Genomic DNA, 17,152 nt, shown 5'->3' on the forward strand with positions numbered 1-17,152 from the left:
TAAACCAGGTGAGCTGCGTCCTCGTCTGCGTCTTAAGACCTTCCTCAAATTGTCCCCCTTAATCTTTGAGCAACTGGTGACGTTCTTCTGCTGTGTTGCTCCAGCCTCGACCCCAAAAAAGGTGCCCCCCCCCCTCCCCCCCCCCCCTTGACAACGTGGAACATGACGGCAGGCAAAAGGAGCAGTATTCTGTTTATGGAAACGCACACACACACACACACACACACACACACACACACAGGGGCCCCCTTTGCCTTCCATTCTGCAACTATCTCGGCCAATCGCCATGGCTTAACCTTTGAACCCTCCCAGGAAAGGGAAGCTGAAGTTTGGGGTTCATTAAGGTAGAGCTGTTTGGCTTGGTGGTGGGGGGAGGGGGGGGTATGGTGTGTGTCGTATCATGGTGATCCAACTTCAACACGAACACACCTCCTCGTCCGTCACGACTGTGGCCCGATCGTTCGCTGTGCGTCAGCAAAAACGTGATGCACGTTATCGAGACTCCTGAAAATATAAATGTATTAACGCGAGAGAATGAACTGAACATCTGGAACGGGGATGCGTGCATGCACGTGGAAATTACTTAAATCATCTCACGGTTATTTAACTTTGCCTGAAAAACGTTTTATGCAGGTATTTCAGGACAAATGACTATTTTTTTTTTTTTTTCTTTTTTTGCATTTACTTTGACGGGGTGTATAAATTGTGCACTAGAAAGATAATAATCAGACGTGCATTTTAATTTAAAAACACTTTCCCACTGCTAGGCTGCAATAGCATTTCTATTCTCACCTTTGACCCAGATTTGAGTACAAAAACAAATGCATTGAATTGGTCATGCAGCCGCACCACGTGGAATATATTTAAACTAATGGTTGGTGATTTAATTTAATTTTACCTGTTTATAAAGTAAAACCAATTGAGCTGCAGGAGTGCTTTTGTGTACAATGTGGCTTGGCAGGTTATGGGTGAATTAAATGCATGTTGCTCTTCGTTGCAAAGAGAACATGGTGTGACAATGGGAGAGCCTGTGTGTGTGCGTGTGTGGTGTGTGTGTGTGTGTACAACTTATTTACAACACATAGCTGCATGAGCTGAGCACTGTTTCATCCCTGTAGCTTTAATATGAAGACAAAGAAAATGAAATGAGCCTCAAAAGACGTCTATTGAGACAATAGTGCACATTGATTCTTGGGGGGGGGGGGGGTGTTCCTGGATCATTCAAGTATTTTTTGGGTCACGGGGTTGCTGCGGCGCCCCACCTGCGAAGAGAATAGAATTGCGATGACAGAATTGGGAATGCGTCTCCGTGTTTTTCTTATTTTAAAAGACGAAAAAGGAACACAACCCTTAAATCTGTGTGTTAGCCGTTTCAGAACTTTCCTCATTTATGAATGGAATTGTGACCAAATATTTTCAGGCAGAAACCAGCGTCGATGGAGCTCAGCCATTCAAAGCCTGCCTGCCGAATAGTCGCTGGCTGGGGTCGGGGGTCGGGCACGTTTCTCACGGGGCACGGCAACGTCCCCGAGGGCTTGGTGCGCTGCGGGAAGGGGAAGACGTGGGCTTTTACAGGTGCGGTGCACGCGTAGGCGACGCCCACAGGCGGCGAGCCCTCGTCTGAGCGGCGTGGACGAGGCTAGCATAGCGTGCCGGTGGGGTTTTAAAAGGCTCCCAGTCTACTCTTGGCCATCACATGACCAGCCACCCGAGATACTCCTGGCCCTTCCCTCCCCCCACCCTACGTATTACTGTCAGCGGACTTCTCCGTGTCCATGACGACAGGGCCCCACCCCCCACAGGGTAGCGAGGGCCTCTGTTAGCCTTGCCTGAAACAGGGCTAACCCCACCCCCCTTTTCTTCCCCAAATCAAAGGCGCGGGCCTTGGGAATGTATACCACCCCCCCCCCACCCAAAATCCCGGCTGCTGTGTGTGTGTGTGGGGCGCTATAGGTTAACCCAACTGGAAGTGCCTGGTGCATTTTGCACATTTCACTCGCTCACTGCAATGCAGATTGTACAGAATTTGTGTGTGGGGGGGGGGGGGGGGGCAGATCACGCCAGAATGTCCACTGGGCTGGAATTCCTCTTGGAACGTATTTGGGGAATTTTCTTTACAATTTGCCCATTAAGAATGAAGTAGCTTCCTACAATCGCAAACGAAATGCTCTCTTACTGCCGTCGGTTTGATTTCGGTTGCAGCGACCGAGCGGGGGCATTTTCTGCCGCCCTTGTTGCACGTTTTGCCGCGTAGATGTGCTTTGCGTGCGTCTTTTTTATTTTGTTACATTTTAATTTCTCTTACTGTTGCACCCCCCCCCCCCCCCCTCGCATTTCAGTCCATGGTGTATAGCGTGAGTTTATAAATGCTTTTCATGTGCTCGACGCACAAAATGCCAGATCAGCTGCGTGTTCGACGTCATTTAACAGCTCGGTGAAGCTGAAACGAGATGCAATGAACAAGGTGAGGCTTTAAGTTGTTGCAGAGACTACGCCTGCATTCTATGTTGGGGGGGGGGGGGGGGGGTTAGGGTTGGTGTTTCCACACTGCATGCATTTATTTATTTGAACCATTTAGGTTGGGCTGCCAGGGGACTTTGGAATGGCCTTCGCTCTTCTCACAATTTTTATACAACATCCCCGTGTGTGTGGGGGCGGGGGGCACTGACCCATTGATTCACAAGTTCCTGTCTGCATGCCCCCCCGCCCCCCTCCCCCTTTGTACTCATGAACGGAATCCACATTGGCAAACCTCGCAGCTCAAGAGGATGAATTGGGTGATGTCTGACACGGCGGCGCCATCGCACACACTCTCCTCCCCTCGCTTCTGATTGCGAGGACAACGCTCCCAACATGTGTGCCGTTTCAATTATTTTGGTGTGACACAGCAAGTGGACACCCCCCCCCCCCCCCCCCCCCCCAATAGATCATCCCGCATTTATTTTTGTTGGGCTCGAGTCTTGGTTCGCTCACCGTAATTCAGGGACGGAAGTAGAATCCCGCGATGGGGCAAATTCTTTTTACGGAACACACACTTTGTGTACTTGCGCTTGTCTGTGTGAATATAAAAACACACAGGGTGATGGGCAGCTGTGAGCTGATTGTTGGGGGTGGTGTCTTGCTCAAGGGCGGTGCCCAGGAGGTGAATCGGCGCTTGTCCAGTCCCTTCGGTGGTCGGCACCGGGTCCCCAAGCCAAGCCCCTTATGGGCGGAGCTCCTCCTGCCCCCGGTGGAGGTACAGACGGGACGTCGTGCTGCTTTGGCATCTCTTCCCTCGTTCTAAACTCTCGCTGTGACCCGATTGGTGATTTGTGGTGCAGGGTGTAGCGCTATTTAATAGATACATTTAGATCTTTCAGGCCACCCGCAGGTAATTCATGCACTTCTTTTTCCCTTCTTGGCAGTTTCCCACGTTTTATATGGGGGGGGGGGGGGGGGCTCAGTGCACCTGCAGGATTGTAATTAGAATTAAGCATGTCTGCAGGATCTCCACTCTGGTCTTCCTCACTTGATGGCAGAAGGGAACAAAACGCTTTTTTTAAGATCCCTTTTTATTTCCGTGCCTTGATATTGTCTGCTATTAACCGCCTTTCTCCCCTTCCCTCTCCCATCTCTCCTCAATCTTCCTTCATACATTTCTTTTCTCTCCATCCCCCACTCTCCCTCCTCCCTCGTTCTCTCTAGGAGCTGTAAGCTGCAGATCAGGAACATCCCGCCTCACATGCAGTGGGAGGTGAGTGGATCTCTGCTTCCAGGTAGAACCATTGAGTTCATCAATTGTCATAATCACCTTGCTTCCCCCCTCCCCCCCCCTTTTTTTTTTTTTTTTGCCTTTCAATTGCGCAGCCGTTTGATTTGTTTGTGCGAGGCTGCATGTCAGGCCAGTGTCTCCCACTAACCAGTGGGCTGGACCAGTCATTTGTGTAGCAGAAATGATTTCAAACTAGAAATTAGACAATTTAAGATTCCATTATTGAGGGCTTGAAATGGAGGGAAGTGTTTGTGAAAGCATCTCCAGGTTCCTTTCTCGGCTTCGTGTGGCTCGGTGTGTCGACGAGGTTTTAAGACGTTTCGTTTTTTAAAGTGAATCCTGGGCTTTACAGAATCCGATGTTCCTCGATTCGATCCGATTCTCTCGGCGCTGATCGCCTGTGGTATCTTGAATTTGTTTTTGGAGGATTTCTAAAACATTTTAATGAGATTATTTATGTGACATCGAGGCCACTCCTGAAGTTTAGAAACCTTGTTTGTGCCCTGAAATGGTTCACAGGATCTTTGGAATTGAAATAGTTGAAGTATTCGGTGTTTGTGTCTGTGTGTGTGGGTGTAGTTTGATTTTTGAATGACATGATCACAATTTGCTGAAGATGCACAACCCAAGGTTTTCCCCTGACAGAATATGGAATCACTACGCAAGAAGCAAATGTTGTAAGCTTAAAGGTATCTCTATTAGAGATTCATCTAAATTTAAAGACAAAGTTTGTGATATTTGAGGATGAAATTTTATTTTTATTTTTTTAACCAAAAACCCTCACCCCAATCAATAAACACCAACAAATGTTAAATATCTGAAACACGGCAATAACCTTGTAAAAATAATCTCGTCTGTTGGCTGCTGCTGCATCCAAATAGAAGTCAAAATAAGAATTATTAAAAGGGAAAATCTGAAACCAGACTTTCTGATTTGCTGTAAATACTTGATGGGGTTGCAGACATCTTTATTTCAACCCAGATGACTTTTTGCACTGAATTTTTTTTTTTTTTGTGTGTGTATATACTGTATTTGCAGGCCAAAAATACACACAAACATGCATGTTCTCGTGTGTGAGTGATCAGATTTATAAATGTGACATAATCTAGATGTGTGAATGTGTGCAGGAAGTTTTGCGTCTCAATCCTGTGTAAACACTGTGGACAAGTCAGTAAATACTGTAAGCATTAATGACTAAAACGTATTTTTGCTCCAAAGCCGGGAACACGGGGAATCCATCGGTTGCTCTGACGGCCGTCTCCATTGGCTGTTTGCACGCATGACTCGTGGCGGAGATCTCTGAATGTGTGTTGTGATTTACAAGTGTGCCGATTTGTCTTCGTCTGCGTGTCGCAGCAGCTTCAGAGTTCAGATGCCACTAGTTGCTGCTGCTGGCTTTGCTTTCTTTTCTTTTATTCCCCACCTCCAACAAAGTGGAGGGGAGATAGAACTTTATTCTTGTGCAATTGTCCAATATGTTTTGGTGCCTTTTTGGATGATTAAGGAAGATTGTATTTTAATATTTTGTTGCTTTCTTGGCGGCAAGTTGAGCTCAATCTCATTCTGTGAGGGGGGGTTGGTTGTCTTTGAAGGTCTCCAGGTCATGATGATACAAATAAACAAACACAAATCGGCATTATGCTTGTTTTGTTGCTTTTAATGTGGTGTGGGCTTTAATTTTCTGGGGATAATAGCTTCTTCTTCCAGTCATTGTAAATTCAGTAATAGACTTTTGTCTGTTTTGGATGAAATGCAAGAGCTTGTATTTCATTCCTGTTGATGAGAAGCTCTGGGATTTACGTTTTGTTTTTTTAATCGGTTAAATTTAATAAGGATGTATTTATTTGACTCGATGGCCATGCCTTCGTCAGCTCAGGTATCCAGTCAATCAGGCGGCGACCTGCATCTCTTTAGGGTTCAGGGCCGCTCACCTTGAGCTGCAGGAGTGTGTTTGAAATGCATGCCAGCGTAACTAGTGGGGACGGTGCTCGTTACAGCGCCGTTGGGACGTTCATCCCCACCAACTGCTCGTGGGAAGGTGAAGTTTGGGGGGGGGGGGGAGAGATCAAACGGCAAGGGAATGAGGAAGAGGAGATGCCTGATCTGATGATGTCCTAATCACATTTATTATGAATACTGATTTTTATTTTTAACTGAGTAAAATCAAAGTGCTTTTTCCAGCATGTGGCACTGCCAGATAGCGCTACAGAGGAGCCCCATAGTCTCTGAATTCACATAAGAATTTACAGATGGTGTAAAAAAATATATTCATAGAGAGACCTGTCTAAACCGGTAACTGATCTGTCAATACTTTCAGTACTACAACTATTTAACCATTAATGTCTACGTATATGTTTGCAGATTGGTCTGCATATTTACAACACTTAAAATGGATTTGAAGATTTGGCACATCTACAAAATCTAATACACACAGATTGCAGATAAACATTTGTAGCACGCTCTTCTAAATTTAGAAATCTGACTTGCACCCAATGTCCTGCAACGCTCTACACAAATTAGTCTTGCTGCAATAATATATCTAAAGTTCGTTTTTTTTTTTTTTAATCTGCTTGTAATTCCTTTAAGGGTGCTGGAAAATAACTTTCCATAGATCTGATGGGATGAAACGTGCAGAGATTTTAAGGCTGTTGCGTGTTTCTGCATGTGATCGGCATTTAATGTAAAACACTGTGATTGCGCACTGGGGCCCGCACATCACGCATAAATTATATGTAGCGTAATTTCAGCATTGGTAAAGTTGACTGACAAATGTGTACGCATTGATCAGTTTATTAAAGTTATTTAGCCTTATCATTAGGGTCTTATTGATTGTACTGCATTAATACGCGGGTCCGGATCGTCGCCTTTCACTCCCTGACTAAATGGCTACGGATGAGCACAGCGTTCTGTAATGGCGGCCTTTCTTTGCCCACGCATGTCCCGCTGCTGCAGTTCCATGTTCCTAGCATGTAGCGAGTGAGCTAGTTGCCTTCTCAGAAGCTAACGGGCTAATAATAGCGGAAGAGAATTTAAAGGGGTCTTTTTTAGATGCAAAGGCCTTTTGTGTAGCTTCAGGTAGATTAGCCAATTGGGCTTTACTGTGCTTTTTAGCCTGAAGTGGGCGAGTACCGTGGGGGGAGTAGTGGCGTGGCGTGGCGTGTTCACACAGGCTGTGGTGTGTGGGCGGGCGGCTGGCCCTGAGCCCCTCCTGCTTCCCTCCATGTGCACTGATTCACAGAATGTGTAGCATTTCTCCCCCCCCCCCGCCCGAGTCACTGCTTCCTTGCTGGAATGTGCCCCACCCTTTCCTGAATGGCCTGGATTCCCATTGGTCAAGCGCGGTGACGGACAGGCGGCGCGAGCAGTCAGCAGCGAGCAAATGTTTCCCTACGGGGAAACCCGCTTCGGAGCTGGAGCAGCCAATGATGGGCAGCGGAGATTGAAAGGGGGTGGGTTGTTGGCGGGGACGCACTCTCATTGGCCACAAAGTGGGGTTGAGCTCTCCTGGGGGGCGTGGCCTTGTCTGGAAAGCATGGCCGAATGCCTTGGCTCTGCTCTCTCTCATTCCTCCTTCAGCTCAGATTGGATCATATCAACGAGTTGAAATTCTGTTGTCTCTAGATTTGGACAGTCGGTCAACGTAATGTGAGACTCGAAAGCTTTTTTATTTGTAGTTTTTTTTTTTTTATCGTTGTTGGGGTATGATTTCACACGTGCTGGGATTTTAAATGGTTTTCCGTGATTTAAAAAAACAAACAAAGCTCAAAGGAGGGGGAACTGTTTTAGGAATAATTGGCTGCTTTCGAATTTATTTATTTTTTAAACTACAAGGGCTCAAGCTCTTGAATTAGATTAAACCATAACTTAAATTCAACAAGCTATGTGCACCCCTCAAATTACTGTTACGGTGCGAGGGTGTGTGTGTCAAGATTTTTATCTGGATCAAATTTGAAAATCAAATTGAATTTCTTCCATTTCATGCCACGGCCCAAGGTGCTTATTTGCAATTGACAAACGCTCAAACAAACTGGTCAAAAAGGGCATAAAAATGTCTGCGTTTTAGGCTACAAAATATTCTTGGTTCTTTGCCGTCGCATGTCCGTCCATCCCAACAAATGGCATCAAAATCTGTAGGTTTCTATGCAATCCTGCCAAAACAATCCAACCAGTAGTAGATGTAAAGTCTAAATGAGGCTTTTGTACGGTGGCCCTGAAGTGCAAAACACAACAACATCTTCGTAGCGCACACAATAAAGAAGGAATCGCGCAAACAAGAAAAAAACACGCACACAAATAAGAAATCACGCAAACAAGAAAAAAACACGCACACAAATAAGAAATCACGCAAACAAGAATAGAAAACACACAAACAAGAATGGAAATCACGCAAACAAGAAATGAAATCACGCAAACAAAAAATGAAATCACGCAAACAAGAAATGAAATCACGCAAACAAGAATACAAAACACGCAAACAAGAATACAAAACACGCAAACAAGAATCGAAATCACGCAAACAAGAAATGAAATCACGCAAACAAGAAATGAAATCACGCAAACAAGAATACAAAACACGCAAACAAGAATCGAAATCACGCAAACAAGAAAACTCCAAACCGGAAATGCTAAATATCGGACATACAGAGGTCCGGATGATGATTGCTGAGAAAGTTCATTTGTAATTATGGCTGCCACCGAAGACATTATCAGTAATTATTTTGATGCGGGACACACTTATGATGCAATAGTTGACATGCGGTTGGTTCATTGTCCAGAATCCCTTGAAGTCTCTTGCCGCAACCACTGCAATAGTTTGGCCGTTCTTCTTCGGGTAACTTTTTACCACAATGACGGCAAAACATATTTTCGTATCTCACGCTGTTCTCTTACCTACTACTCAATTGCTACTAATTGCTGCAACAATTACGGGAAACCTGTAGCGAAAGTCAGAATGATTGACAGTGCTTCTGTCCAATCAGCAACCAGACCCCTCATGTCCGATATTTAGCATTTCCGGTTTGGACATGTCCGATATTTAGCATTTCCGGTTTGGAGCTTTCTTGTTTGCGTGATTTCATTTCTTGTTTGCGTGATTTCGATTCTTGTTTGTGTGTTTTGTATTCTTGTTTGCGTGATTTCGATTCTTGTTTGCGTGTTTTGTATTCTTGTTTGCGTGATTTCATTTCTTGTTTGCGTGATTTCATTTTTTGTTTGCGTGATTTCATTTCTTGTTTGCGTGATTTCCATTCTTGTTTGTGTGTTTTCTATTCTTGTTTGCGCGATTCCTTATTTGTGCGTGTGTTTTTTTCTTGTTTGCGCGATTCCTTATTTGTGCGTGCGTTTTTTTCTTGTTTGCGCGATTCCTTCTTTATTGTGTGCAATACAATTTGTTGTTGTGATTTGCACTTCAGGGCCACCGTACTTTTGAACAAGAAGGCAGCCAAAATCTCCACCTATTAATGGCGCATGTTTATAGACTGTTCCTGTTCACTAAGAACTGGCCAGCAAACACCTCGAGTCTGACTAATGGCTATTGTTTGTATTTTTGTCTTAGGTTCTGGATGGTATGCTTGCTCAGTATGGTGCAGTAGAGAGCTGTGAACAAGGTAAATCCAGCCCCCTTTAACGGTTGTGTTGCACTTTATGCAACATTTAATTAATGCAAAATGTACAGAATTGTTTATGTAATCTCAAAATAAATTTGCTTCAGATTATGTATAAAATGACAGAAATGAAGAATTTCCAATGAACTTAATTTGAGCCAAATAAATCTGTGGTTAATTTTCAAGATCAGAGTGTGTGTGATTTGACGTGTGTGTGTGTGTGTGTGTGTGTGTGTTCTCCCAACAGTGAACACTGACACAGAGACTGCCGTAGTCAATGTTCGATATGGAACCAAGGACCAGGCCAGGCTGTGAGTGTGCACGCACCCACACACACACACACACACACACACACACACGTAATTTAATATTGGATTTATTTTTATTTGTATTGTTATTTGTATTGTTTTTTGTGGATGATTTATGTACGAAGGACTTTCAACGGAAACAAGCCCGCAAGGGCTTTTTTGAAATGCTCCTCTTAGACAGGATGTTTGACGTTATTTGTACTGTAATACATGCTACTGTTTGACTGTACTTGTACTGTAATACATGCTACTGTGTGACTGTACTTGTACTGTAATACATGCTACTGTGTGACTGTACTTGTACTCTAACATTCTATCTAATAAATATATTCATCATCACACACACAGAGGACGTCTTGGACCTGGAGCTGCAGATTTTCCTCTTCACTCATAGTTCTCCTTTAGAAATGACTTGAACTCAATGTGTAGAGTTCTTGGAGAACCTGGGTTCCCCTCTTTAAAACAAGTTTGGTTAATCCTGACAGATGACGAGGGAGTGGGTTAAATTGGCCCTCTAGTGCCCCCTGGTGGACGTGAATCAGACTGATGTTCAGCCATGCACTAATCAAGAATACAAGACTCATTTTTTCTGTTCTCCAGGGCAATGGAGAAGCTGAATGGCTCTATGATGGAGAACTACGCCTTGAAGGTGTCCTATATACCAGACGAATCGGCTGCTCCAGAGGGTGCCTCGCCGGGGGGGGGCAGGAGAGGCTTCAACGCCCGTGGAATGCCTCGCTCCAGCTCCCCAGGACTGGGCGCCCGGCCCAAAGCGCAGTCTGACATCCCGCTGCGCATGCTGGTCCCCACGCAGTTCGTAGGGGCCATCATCGGCAAGGAAGGTGCCACCATCCGCAACATCACCAAACAGACTCACTCAAAGTACGTACACAGAGGTCGGACATTAATTCGGGACTTGTCGGTTAACTGATCGGCTGTTTCTGCAATTTTCTTCTTCTTTTTTTGGGGGGGGGATAGAATGAAATGGAGTAACTTTGCTTTCTGAGACTCTTTGACGTGGATGATCCAGATGCCTTATTAGCTGTGGTCGATGGGAGGAAGCACTGCACCAGTTAATTTGATAAATCACGCAATGAATTTCCCTTCACTGCATAAAAATACAGAAATGAGCCATATTCGTCTGCATAGGTTGCATGTTCTTGAAATGGAATTGGTTATTCTCACTTCTCTATAGACACGTGGGCTTTTTACAGCTTAAAACCTTCTCTGCTCTTAATAATTGTTTTGTCACATTCCTGGCATGCCTCCGATCGCACATTAGTGTTGAAAGAGCAGAAATGTTCACTGTTAAATTTCAATTCTGCCTTTGACAACATCCGACTAGATTAACTGGGCTCTCAGATCCGAGTGATATGAAGGAGCAGGACTGTTTTGTAATACCACATCCTCCATGGCGCCATTAATGGCCGACATGTTTTTAACCATCTTCATGCTTCCTCCAACAGTTGATGGGGGGGGGGGGGCAACAAACTCTTACCAGCGCTCTCATTACAATTTAATGTGCAAACAGTTTTTTTTTTTCCTTTCCGTGAAACAAATAACGGTTTGAATGGCATCGATCTGATTCTAGTCGTAAAACGCTTCAGATCATAAATCCGCCCACTTAGCCATGCATGAAGTTGGATCTAAAGTTTAGTGTCATATTAGACAACGTTGGATTCATCCTGTCAAACCGAGAATAAGTCCCGTGATTCTCGGCAGCGTTTAGAAAAGCATGGCCTGCGCTGTAACTTGATTCAGAACTCTGACGTCAGGTAAGACCACGCGAGAACGGTGGTCCGAAGGCCGGAGGAGTTTTTAAAACGCTCTATCGTTACAAGCCAAAATGTATTTAATGCTCTAATGTGGGACGGGTCTGCTTACAGTCCCCTGACTCAGAACTGACTGCAGAGATCTTTTTTTTTTTTGACTACTTGTCTGAAACGACTCCCAGAAAATGTCAAATCGGCCCCAAATCGCCGAAGTCCTTAAATTTTAAAGCGTTCTTCGCACCGTAGCTGCTGTGTAACTTTTGCTGGACTGTTAAATGTCTCTCCCCCTCCCCCACTTACCTTAGCTTGTATTTTAGTGTAATCGGTTTTGACTCATTTGCCGTCTCCTACCTTCTTCTTACATTGCCGCATTCGCTCTATGGTGTGAGTAACCTGTAGTCTCGTCTTCACTCCAGGATTGACATCCATAGAAAAGAGAACGCGGGCGCAGCGGAGAAGCCCATCACAATTCACTCCACCCCGGAAGGTTGTTCGAACGCTTGCACGACCATCCTGGAAATCATGCAGAAGGAAGCTGTCGACACAAAATTGCAAGTGTTTTGTCCTAAATCAAACGTGAACAACGGAATATTTCCCTCCAATAGTTTGTTTCTAATATTATAATTGCTAAAATTCACAAGAAGTTCTCCATATTGTGTGTGTGTCAATTAAAAGCCTCCATCAGAATAATTTTTTTTTGCTGTTTGCATGCATTGAAACGATGGTGGGAGAAGTCTCCATATTTCCTTACATGGTAAGAAGCATTTTTCGAGAATGAAAATGCTGACTCTTGCATTTATCCTTTGCAGCACTGAAGAGATTCCACTGAAGATACTCGCACACAACAACTTTGTAGGAAGATTGATCGGGAAGGAAGGACGCAACTTGAAGAAAATTGAACAGGATACGTGCACCAAGATCACGATTTCACCGTGAGAGTTCACTGATCTGCTTTAAAAAATTTTTTAAACCAACACCATGAAGTTCAGTCATAAAAACGCCACTTGGCATTCAATAGCGCTGAGAATTTATACTTGATTGTGTACAATTTCTCCATTCAGGCTCCAGGATTTGACTCTCTACAACCCTGAGCGGACTATTACGGTGAAGGGCACCATCGAGGCGTGTGCCAAAGCCGAAGAGGAGGTGATGAAGAAGATCAGGGAGTCGTACGACAGCGACATGGCTGCTATGAACGTGAGAATGTTTTAGCCAATGCTCAATGGGGGACATGTCAAAATCTTTCAGTGGGAATGTTTCCACTGGCGGTCGATCAAACTTCATTCCCGTGGCGTACGATGCCTCGGAGGCACGCTGGAGAACGTGTGGAACATGCGTTCCGTTTTGTGATCCTGCGAAGACGCACATTTCTATGTACCGTAGTCATGAGCTGGCGATGAACGAGTGTACGTGGTGACAAGAGTATTAATCAAAATACTGTCTTCTCTCGCCAGCTCCAGTCCAACCTAATTCCGGGCTTGAATCTGAATGCTTTGGGTTTGTTCCCCAGTGGAGCTCCGGGGATGAGTCCCTCTATGTCCAGTGTCCCGCCTCCTGGAGCGCACGGCGGAGGTTCTTCATTCGGCGTAAGGCAGTCCGCTTCGCACGGCGTCCGCGGTTTTCTTCCATGTCCTGCCGTTGCATATTTCACTTTGGGTTAGGCTAATGGAAAAGGAGAACCCGGCTGATTGTAATTGTATATATAAGTATTTTTTGTTTTTTTTGTACTTTAGTCCAGCGCTCATGGGGTTGAGGGTGCATTTTGGGCTTCTGTGCTGTCGGCGAGCGGCCAGCCCTTCGCTGTAAGTCGCCGTCCCAGAGTGCTTTGCACGGCTTGTGGATGCTCACTGCTGGACTGCGGGGGGGGGGGGGGGGGTGCGGCGAGGCTTTGCTGCGAAGTTGCGCCTTGATCACTTCAACTTTGGATCTGGGGCCTTCGATTTTGTGCAGCAGCTAACCCGATGGGGAGGGTGACGCGCTAGCTGCTCGCTGCATCTCGGCTGATTTGCCGTCGTTTCTCGATTCCTCGCATGCGTTTTTCTTTATGTCTTAATTGGGAAGTCAAGTTTATCCTCGGCATTGAAAAGCTGCGTAAGACGGCTGTTAAGACGTTAACTGTTTATTGGAGCCCAACGTTCCAGTGCTACCTACCCCAGCTTCAGGATGCAAGCGCACCTGAAAGACAAGTGGCGTGTGTGTGCAACTGCGCCGTTGCCTCCGCTGAGACACGAGAACAAAATCCGCTGGACGCCACTTACTGCCTGATTGGTTCTCCGATGGAATGGCTAAACTGATGCATGCTGCAAACTCGGCTTGTGGCTTTTGATAACAGAGTTAAGTGGGAGACTGACGTCTCTCCTGACCAGTCTGGGATTTCAGGCGGAGGGGCATGAGCGGGAAATGATGCAAGTAGAATTGAACTGTTTTTGGAAGATCCGCTGTGCGATGAAAATGGTCTCACCGGTTGGTATGATCCTCCGGTCACAGTCGCGCTAACGTGTTTCTACCCGATAGGGGCAACCGGAGTCTGAGACGGTTCACCTGTTCATCCCGGCGCTTGCAGTCGGAGCCATCATCGGAAAGCAGGGTCAACACATCAAGCAGCTGTCGCACTTCGCGGGAGCCTCAATCAAGGTCGGCGTCGGCTGTCGACCTGCCGCTCGAGTTTAACGATGGTTATCGGAAGCAGACGTGAAGGTTGTTCTCTCTAATGCTGGTGCTCTGCCCTCCTTCAGATCGCACCAGCAGAAGGAATGGACGCCAAGCAGAGGATGGTTATCATTGTCGGACCGCCCGAGGCTCAGTTTAAGGTGTCGGACCGCTTCAGTCCTATAATGCTAAACGCCGTTTTTAATGCCGTTTTGCTTGAATGGATTTTGTCGGGGAATGTTTTTACCACTCAAGACGGCTTGGGTAACGCGTATCCCCGATTGTTCGGCTGCAGGCTCAGTGTCGTATCTTTGGCAAGCTGAAGGAAGAGAATTTCTTCGGCCCCAAGGAAGAGGTGAAGCTGGAAGCGCACATCAAAGTTCCATCTTTTGCTGCTGGGCGGGTCATCGGGAAGGGAGGAAAGACGGTAACCGAGGGATACCCTGATGACTGAACAAATCTAAACGCCACCTCGCGTGAACAAAGTGACTCCAACGACTAGGCTTGTCTATTCGTCTGCAGGTAAACGACCTGCAGAACCTGACCTGTGCGGAGGTGGTGGTGCCCAGGGACCAGACCCCCGATGAGGCGGACCAGGTCATAGTCAAGATCAGTGGACACTTCTTTGCGTGTCAGGTGTGTTTCTACGAAGGAAGCGATGTAGAGTAGCTTAGTGAGACGAGACTTCCGCTGTTTGGACTTCAGTCGGTTAAATGTTGCTGCTTTAAGGGAATCCACGGCAGAGTGTATGCGGACTTGAGCCTGTTTATGCTCCACTCGGGAATAGATTGGTGCGTCCTCAGCAGGAATACACAGAAACGCATGTAGATCGGGCACAAATGTTTTTTGTCGCATCCCATTTGATCCGAAATACTTACGAAATATTTAAATACTCGGCCGACCTCCTTGATGGGATCCTTCCTGATTTCCTTGTGTTGTAACGTGCTCTTAATGTCTTCTTCCGTTATCTAGCTGGCCCAGAGAAAGATTCAAGAGATTCTGGCCCAGGTTAGGAGGCAGCAGCAGCCGAAGCCCACGTCTGGAGCCCCGCCTCCACAGCCCCGCAGGAAGTGAGGATCCAGCAGACCTGGAGGAAAGGTGACCCCCCGATCTGCCTGAAGACTCGGCAGACGGACTGATGCAGCAGAGCCCGGAGGGGGGGCGGGGGGAGCAGACGAGGGGTCGTAATGCTTATCTCAGGGGGGGGGGTTAGGGTTATCAGAACCCAGCCAAACATCTACACTCCTGTCTTACTTGATGTTGAAGTGTGGCTAAGAGACCCTGAAGCTCCACCCACCTCGCCTCTCTGCATCTCTTTGAGAATCTACTTTTGAGGGCTCCCAACAATGTCACCTGCCTTCACTTGTGCACACCCCTGGACACCCCCCCCCCCCCCCTCCCCTCCCTCCTCGCAACCACGGGTGTGCTACTTTTTATTTTGTTCTTCTTTTACACTAGAAACACAAAGAAGAAATAAGGATCCCCCCCCCCTCCCCCTCCCATCACCTCACTGGTGTGGTACTTCAAACCTGACGAGAGATCGGTTGACTTCAGATTCAGTTTTTTTGTGTGTGTATAATTGGTTGATGAAGCTTTCTCATGAGTTTTCTGTGGAAAGGAAAAGGCATTGCTATAAAACGGTCCTTGTTGGACCAGGAGAAGTTTATTTTGGGGGAGGGTTGGCTCAGCATGGGTGGGCGATGTTTAGGGGGGGAAAGAAATAATCTTGTTTCAGGACAGGACCCCCCGCCCCCCAGAAAGAGTTGATTATATTGGGTGTCCTGCCCTTGTAATGATAGTGGCATTTTATAAATTTGGATGCATTTTATAGATAGATCTATATACATAGATGAAGATTATATTTAGAGGTGGGGGGGGGCAGCACCATGACTGACACGAGTAAAATGGTGCCGAAGAGCTGCTGCCCAGGAAAACCAATTTAATATGCATTTTACTTGACTACCTCAGGATCCTAGTACCTCAGAGAAAATGATTATATATATATATGAAAAAAAAATGTTCCTTTCTTTTTTTTTATTTTGCTTTTGTGGTATTTTGTATACTTTATAAAGCTGATAGTCTTTGAACATTTTTTTATTTTTTTAAGAAAATTTAAAATTTGGTCTGCTGCCAACTGGCCTCGCCTACAACTCTTGTGCTTTAGGTGGTCGCGTTCGTTTGTATGTGCGCCTTAAGTTGACCCTGTACATAAAGTCTATTTGAACATAGCGCCCCCCCCCCAAACAAGAGTTGGAGCCCCCCTCAGCTGGCGGCTGGCAGGAGTATATCGAGAAACTCGCCTCAGTTTTTTCCCCTGAGGGCCCACCATCTTCTGAAAAAGAAGAAACGTAAAAAACATGCAAATAATGCCCAACCGTACACGAGTGCAGCGATGCCGTTTAGTTTTGGATTGACGTTATTGGTAATGGTGCTTTACTTTGCCTTCCCAGGGTGGCTGTGGTCGGGCATTGCAGTGTTGGACATGGGACGCTCCTCTAAAGCTGCTCACGAGTCAGCAGGAGCGTCTTGTCCCGATCTGGTCTCCGACTGCATGCCACTTTATTTTTTTTTGCAAGTCCAAGTCCGACTAGGTTTATTTCCATTGAGCAAGCTTTGTCATTTCTTAGTGTCCCTTGAAGCCAGATCATCAAGTCAATGTTAACATTCTTCACTGCATGGTGAGGGTGAGGGTGAGGGTGGGGGGGGGTGGGGGGGGGGAAGAGTCACACTGAGACACATGTTCTTTTTTTAAATTAATATTCTACACATTAAACTAGGATGTTTTAATTTGTTAATACAGGAGAAAAAAATGAGCTTAAACTCACGCAGACGACTGAACTAAACGGGGATGAGAAGAAACCCGAATCTTAAGTACAAGTCTCCAGTTGTCTCTTCATGCCGAATGTAAATACGTCGATTGTGGTAAACGTGCTCGTGTATCCATGCTTCCACAGCAGAACGCCGTCTACCTCAGCTGAGGGGGTGGGGGTTTGTTGTGGCACTAGGCATCCCACCCCGCCCCCCTGAGCGCCCGCGTACACCAATACCTCAGTCCCCCCAGAACACTTC

The 17,152-nt window shown here is 46.1% G+C and overlaps 1 protein-coding gene across 1 annotated transcript in view; it reads left to right on the plus strand.

Moving 5' to 3' along the window:
* Positions 1 to 15,157, plus strand: part of igf2bp3 (insulin-like growth factor 2 mRNA binding protein 3) — a 16,051-nt gene extending 894 nt beyond the window's left edge. Inside the window, 15 exon segments of the mRNA XM_068747052.1 lie at positions 105 to 121; positions 3,688 to 3,733; positions 9,306 to 9,357; positions 9,602 to 9,665; positions 10,263 to 10,544; positions 11,851 to 11,985; positions 12,244 to 12,366; positions 12,496 to 12,631; positions 12,889 to 13,020; positions 13,168 to 13,236; positions 13,949 to 14,068; positions 14,170 to 14,244; positions 14,379 to 14,510; positions 14,606 to 14,719; positions 15,056 to 15,157. Of these exon segments, the coding sequence (XP_068603153.1) occupies positions 105 to 121; positions 3,688 to 3,733; positions 9,306 to 9,357; positions 9,602 to 9,665; positions 10,263 to 10,544; positions 11,851 to 11,985; positions 12,244 to 12,366; positions 12,496 to 12,631; positions 12,889 to 13,020; positions 13,168 to 13,236; positions 13,949 to 14,068; positions 14,170 to 14,244; positions 14,379 to 14,510; positions 14,606 to 14,719; positions 15,056 to 15,157 (1,599 nt within the window).
* Positions 15,158 to 17,152: the final 1,995 nt, after the last annotated feature.

Source organism: Brachionichthys hirsutus, chromosome 13 (assembly GCF_040956055.1).
Source record: "Brachionichthys hirsutus isolate HB-005 chromosome 13, CSIRO-AGI_Bhir_v1, whole genome shotgun sequence".
Taxonomy (NCBI): domain Eukaryota; kingdom Metazoa; phylum Chordata; class Actinopteri; order Lophiiformes; family Brachionichthyidae; genus Brachionichthys; species Brachionichthys hirsutus.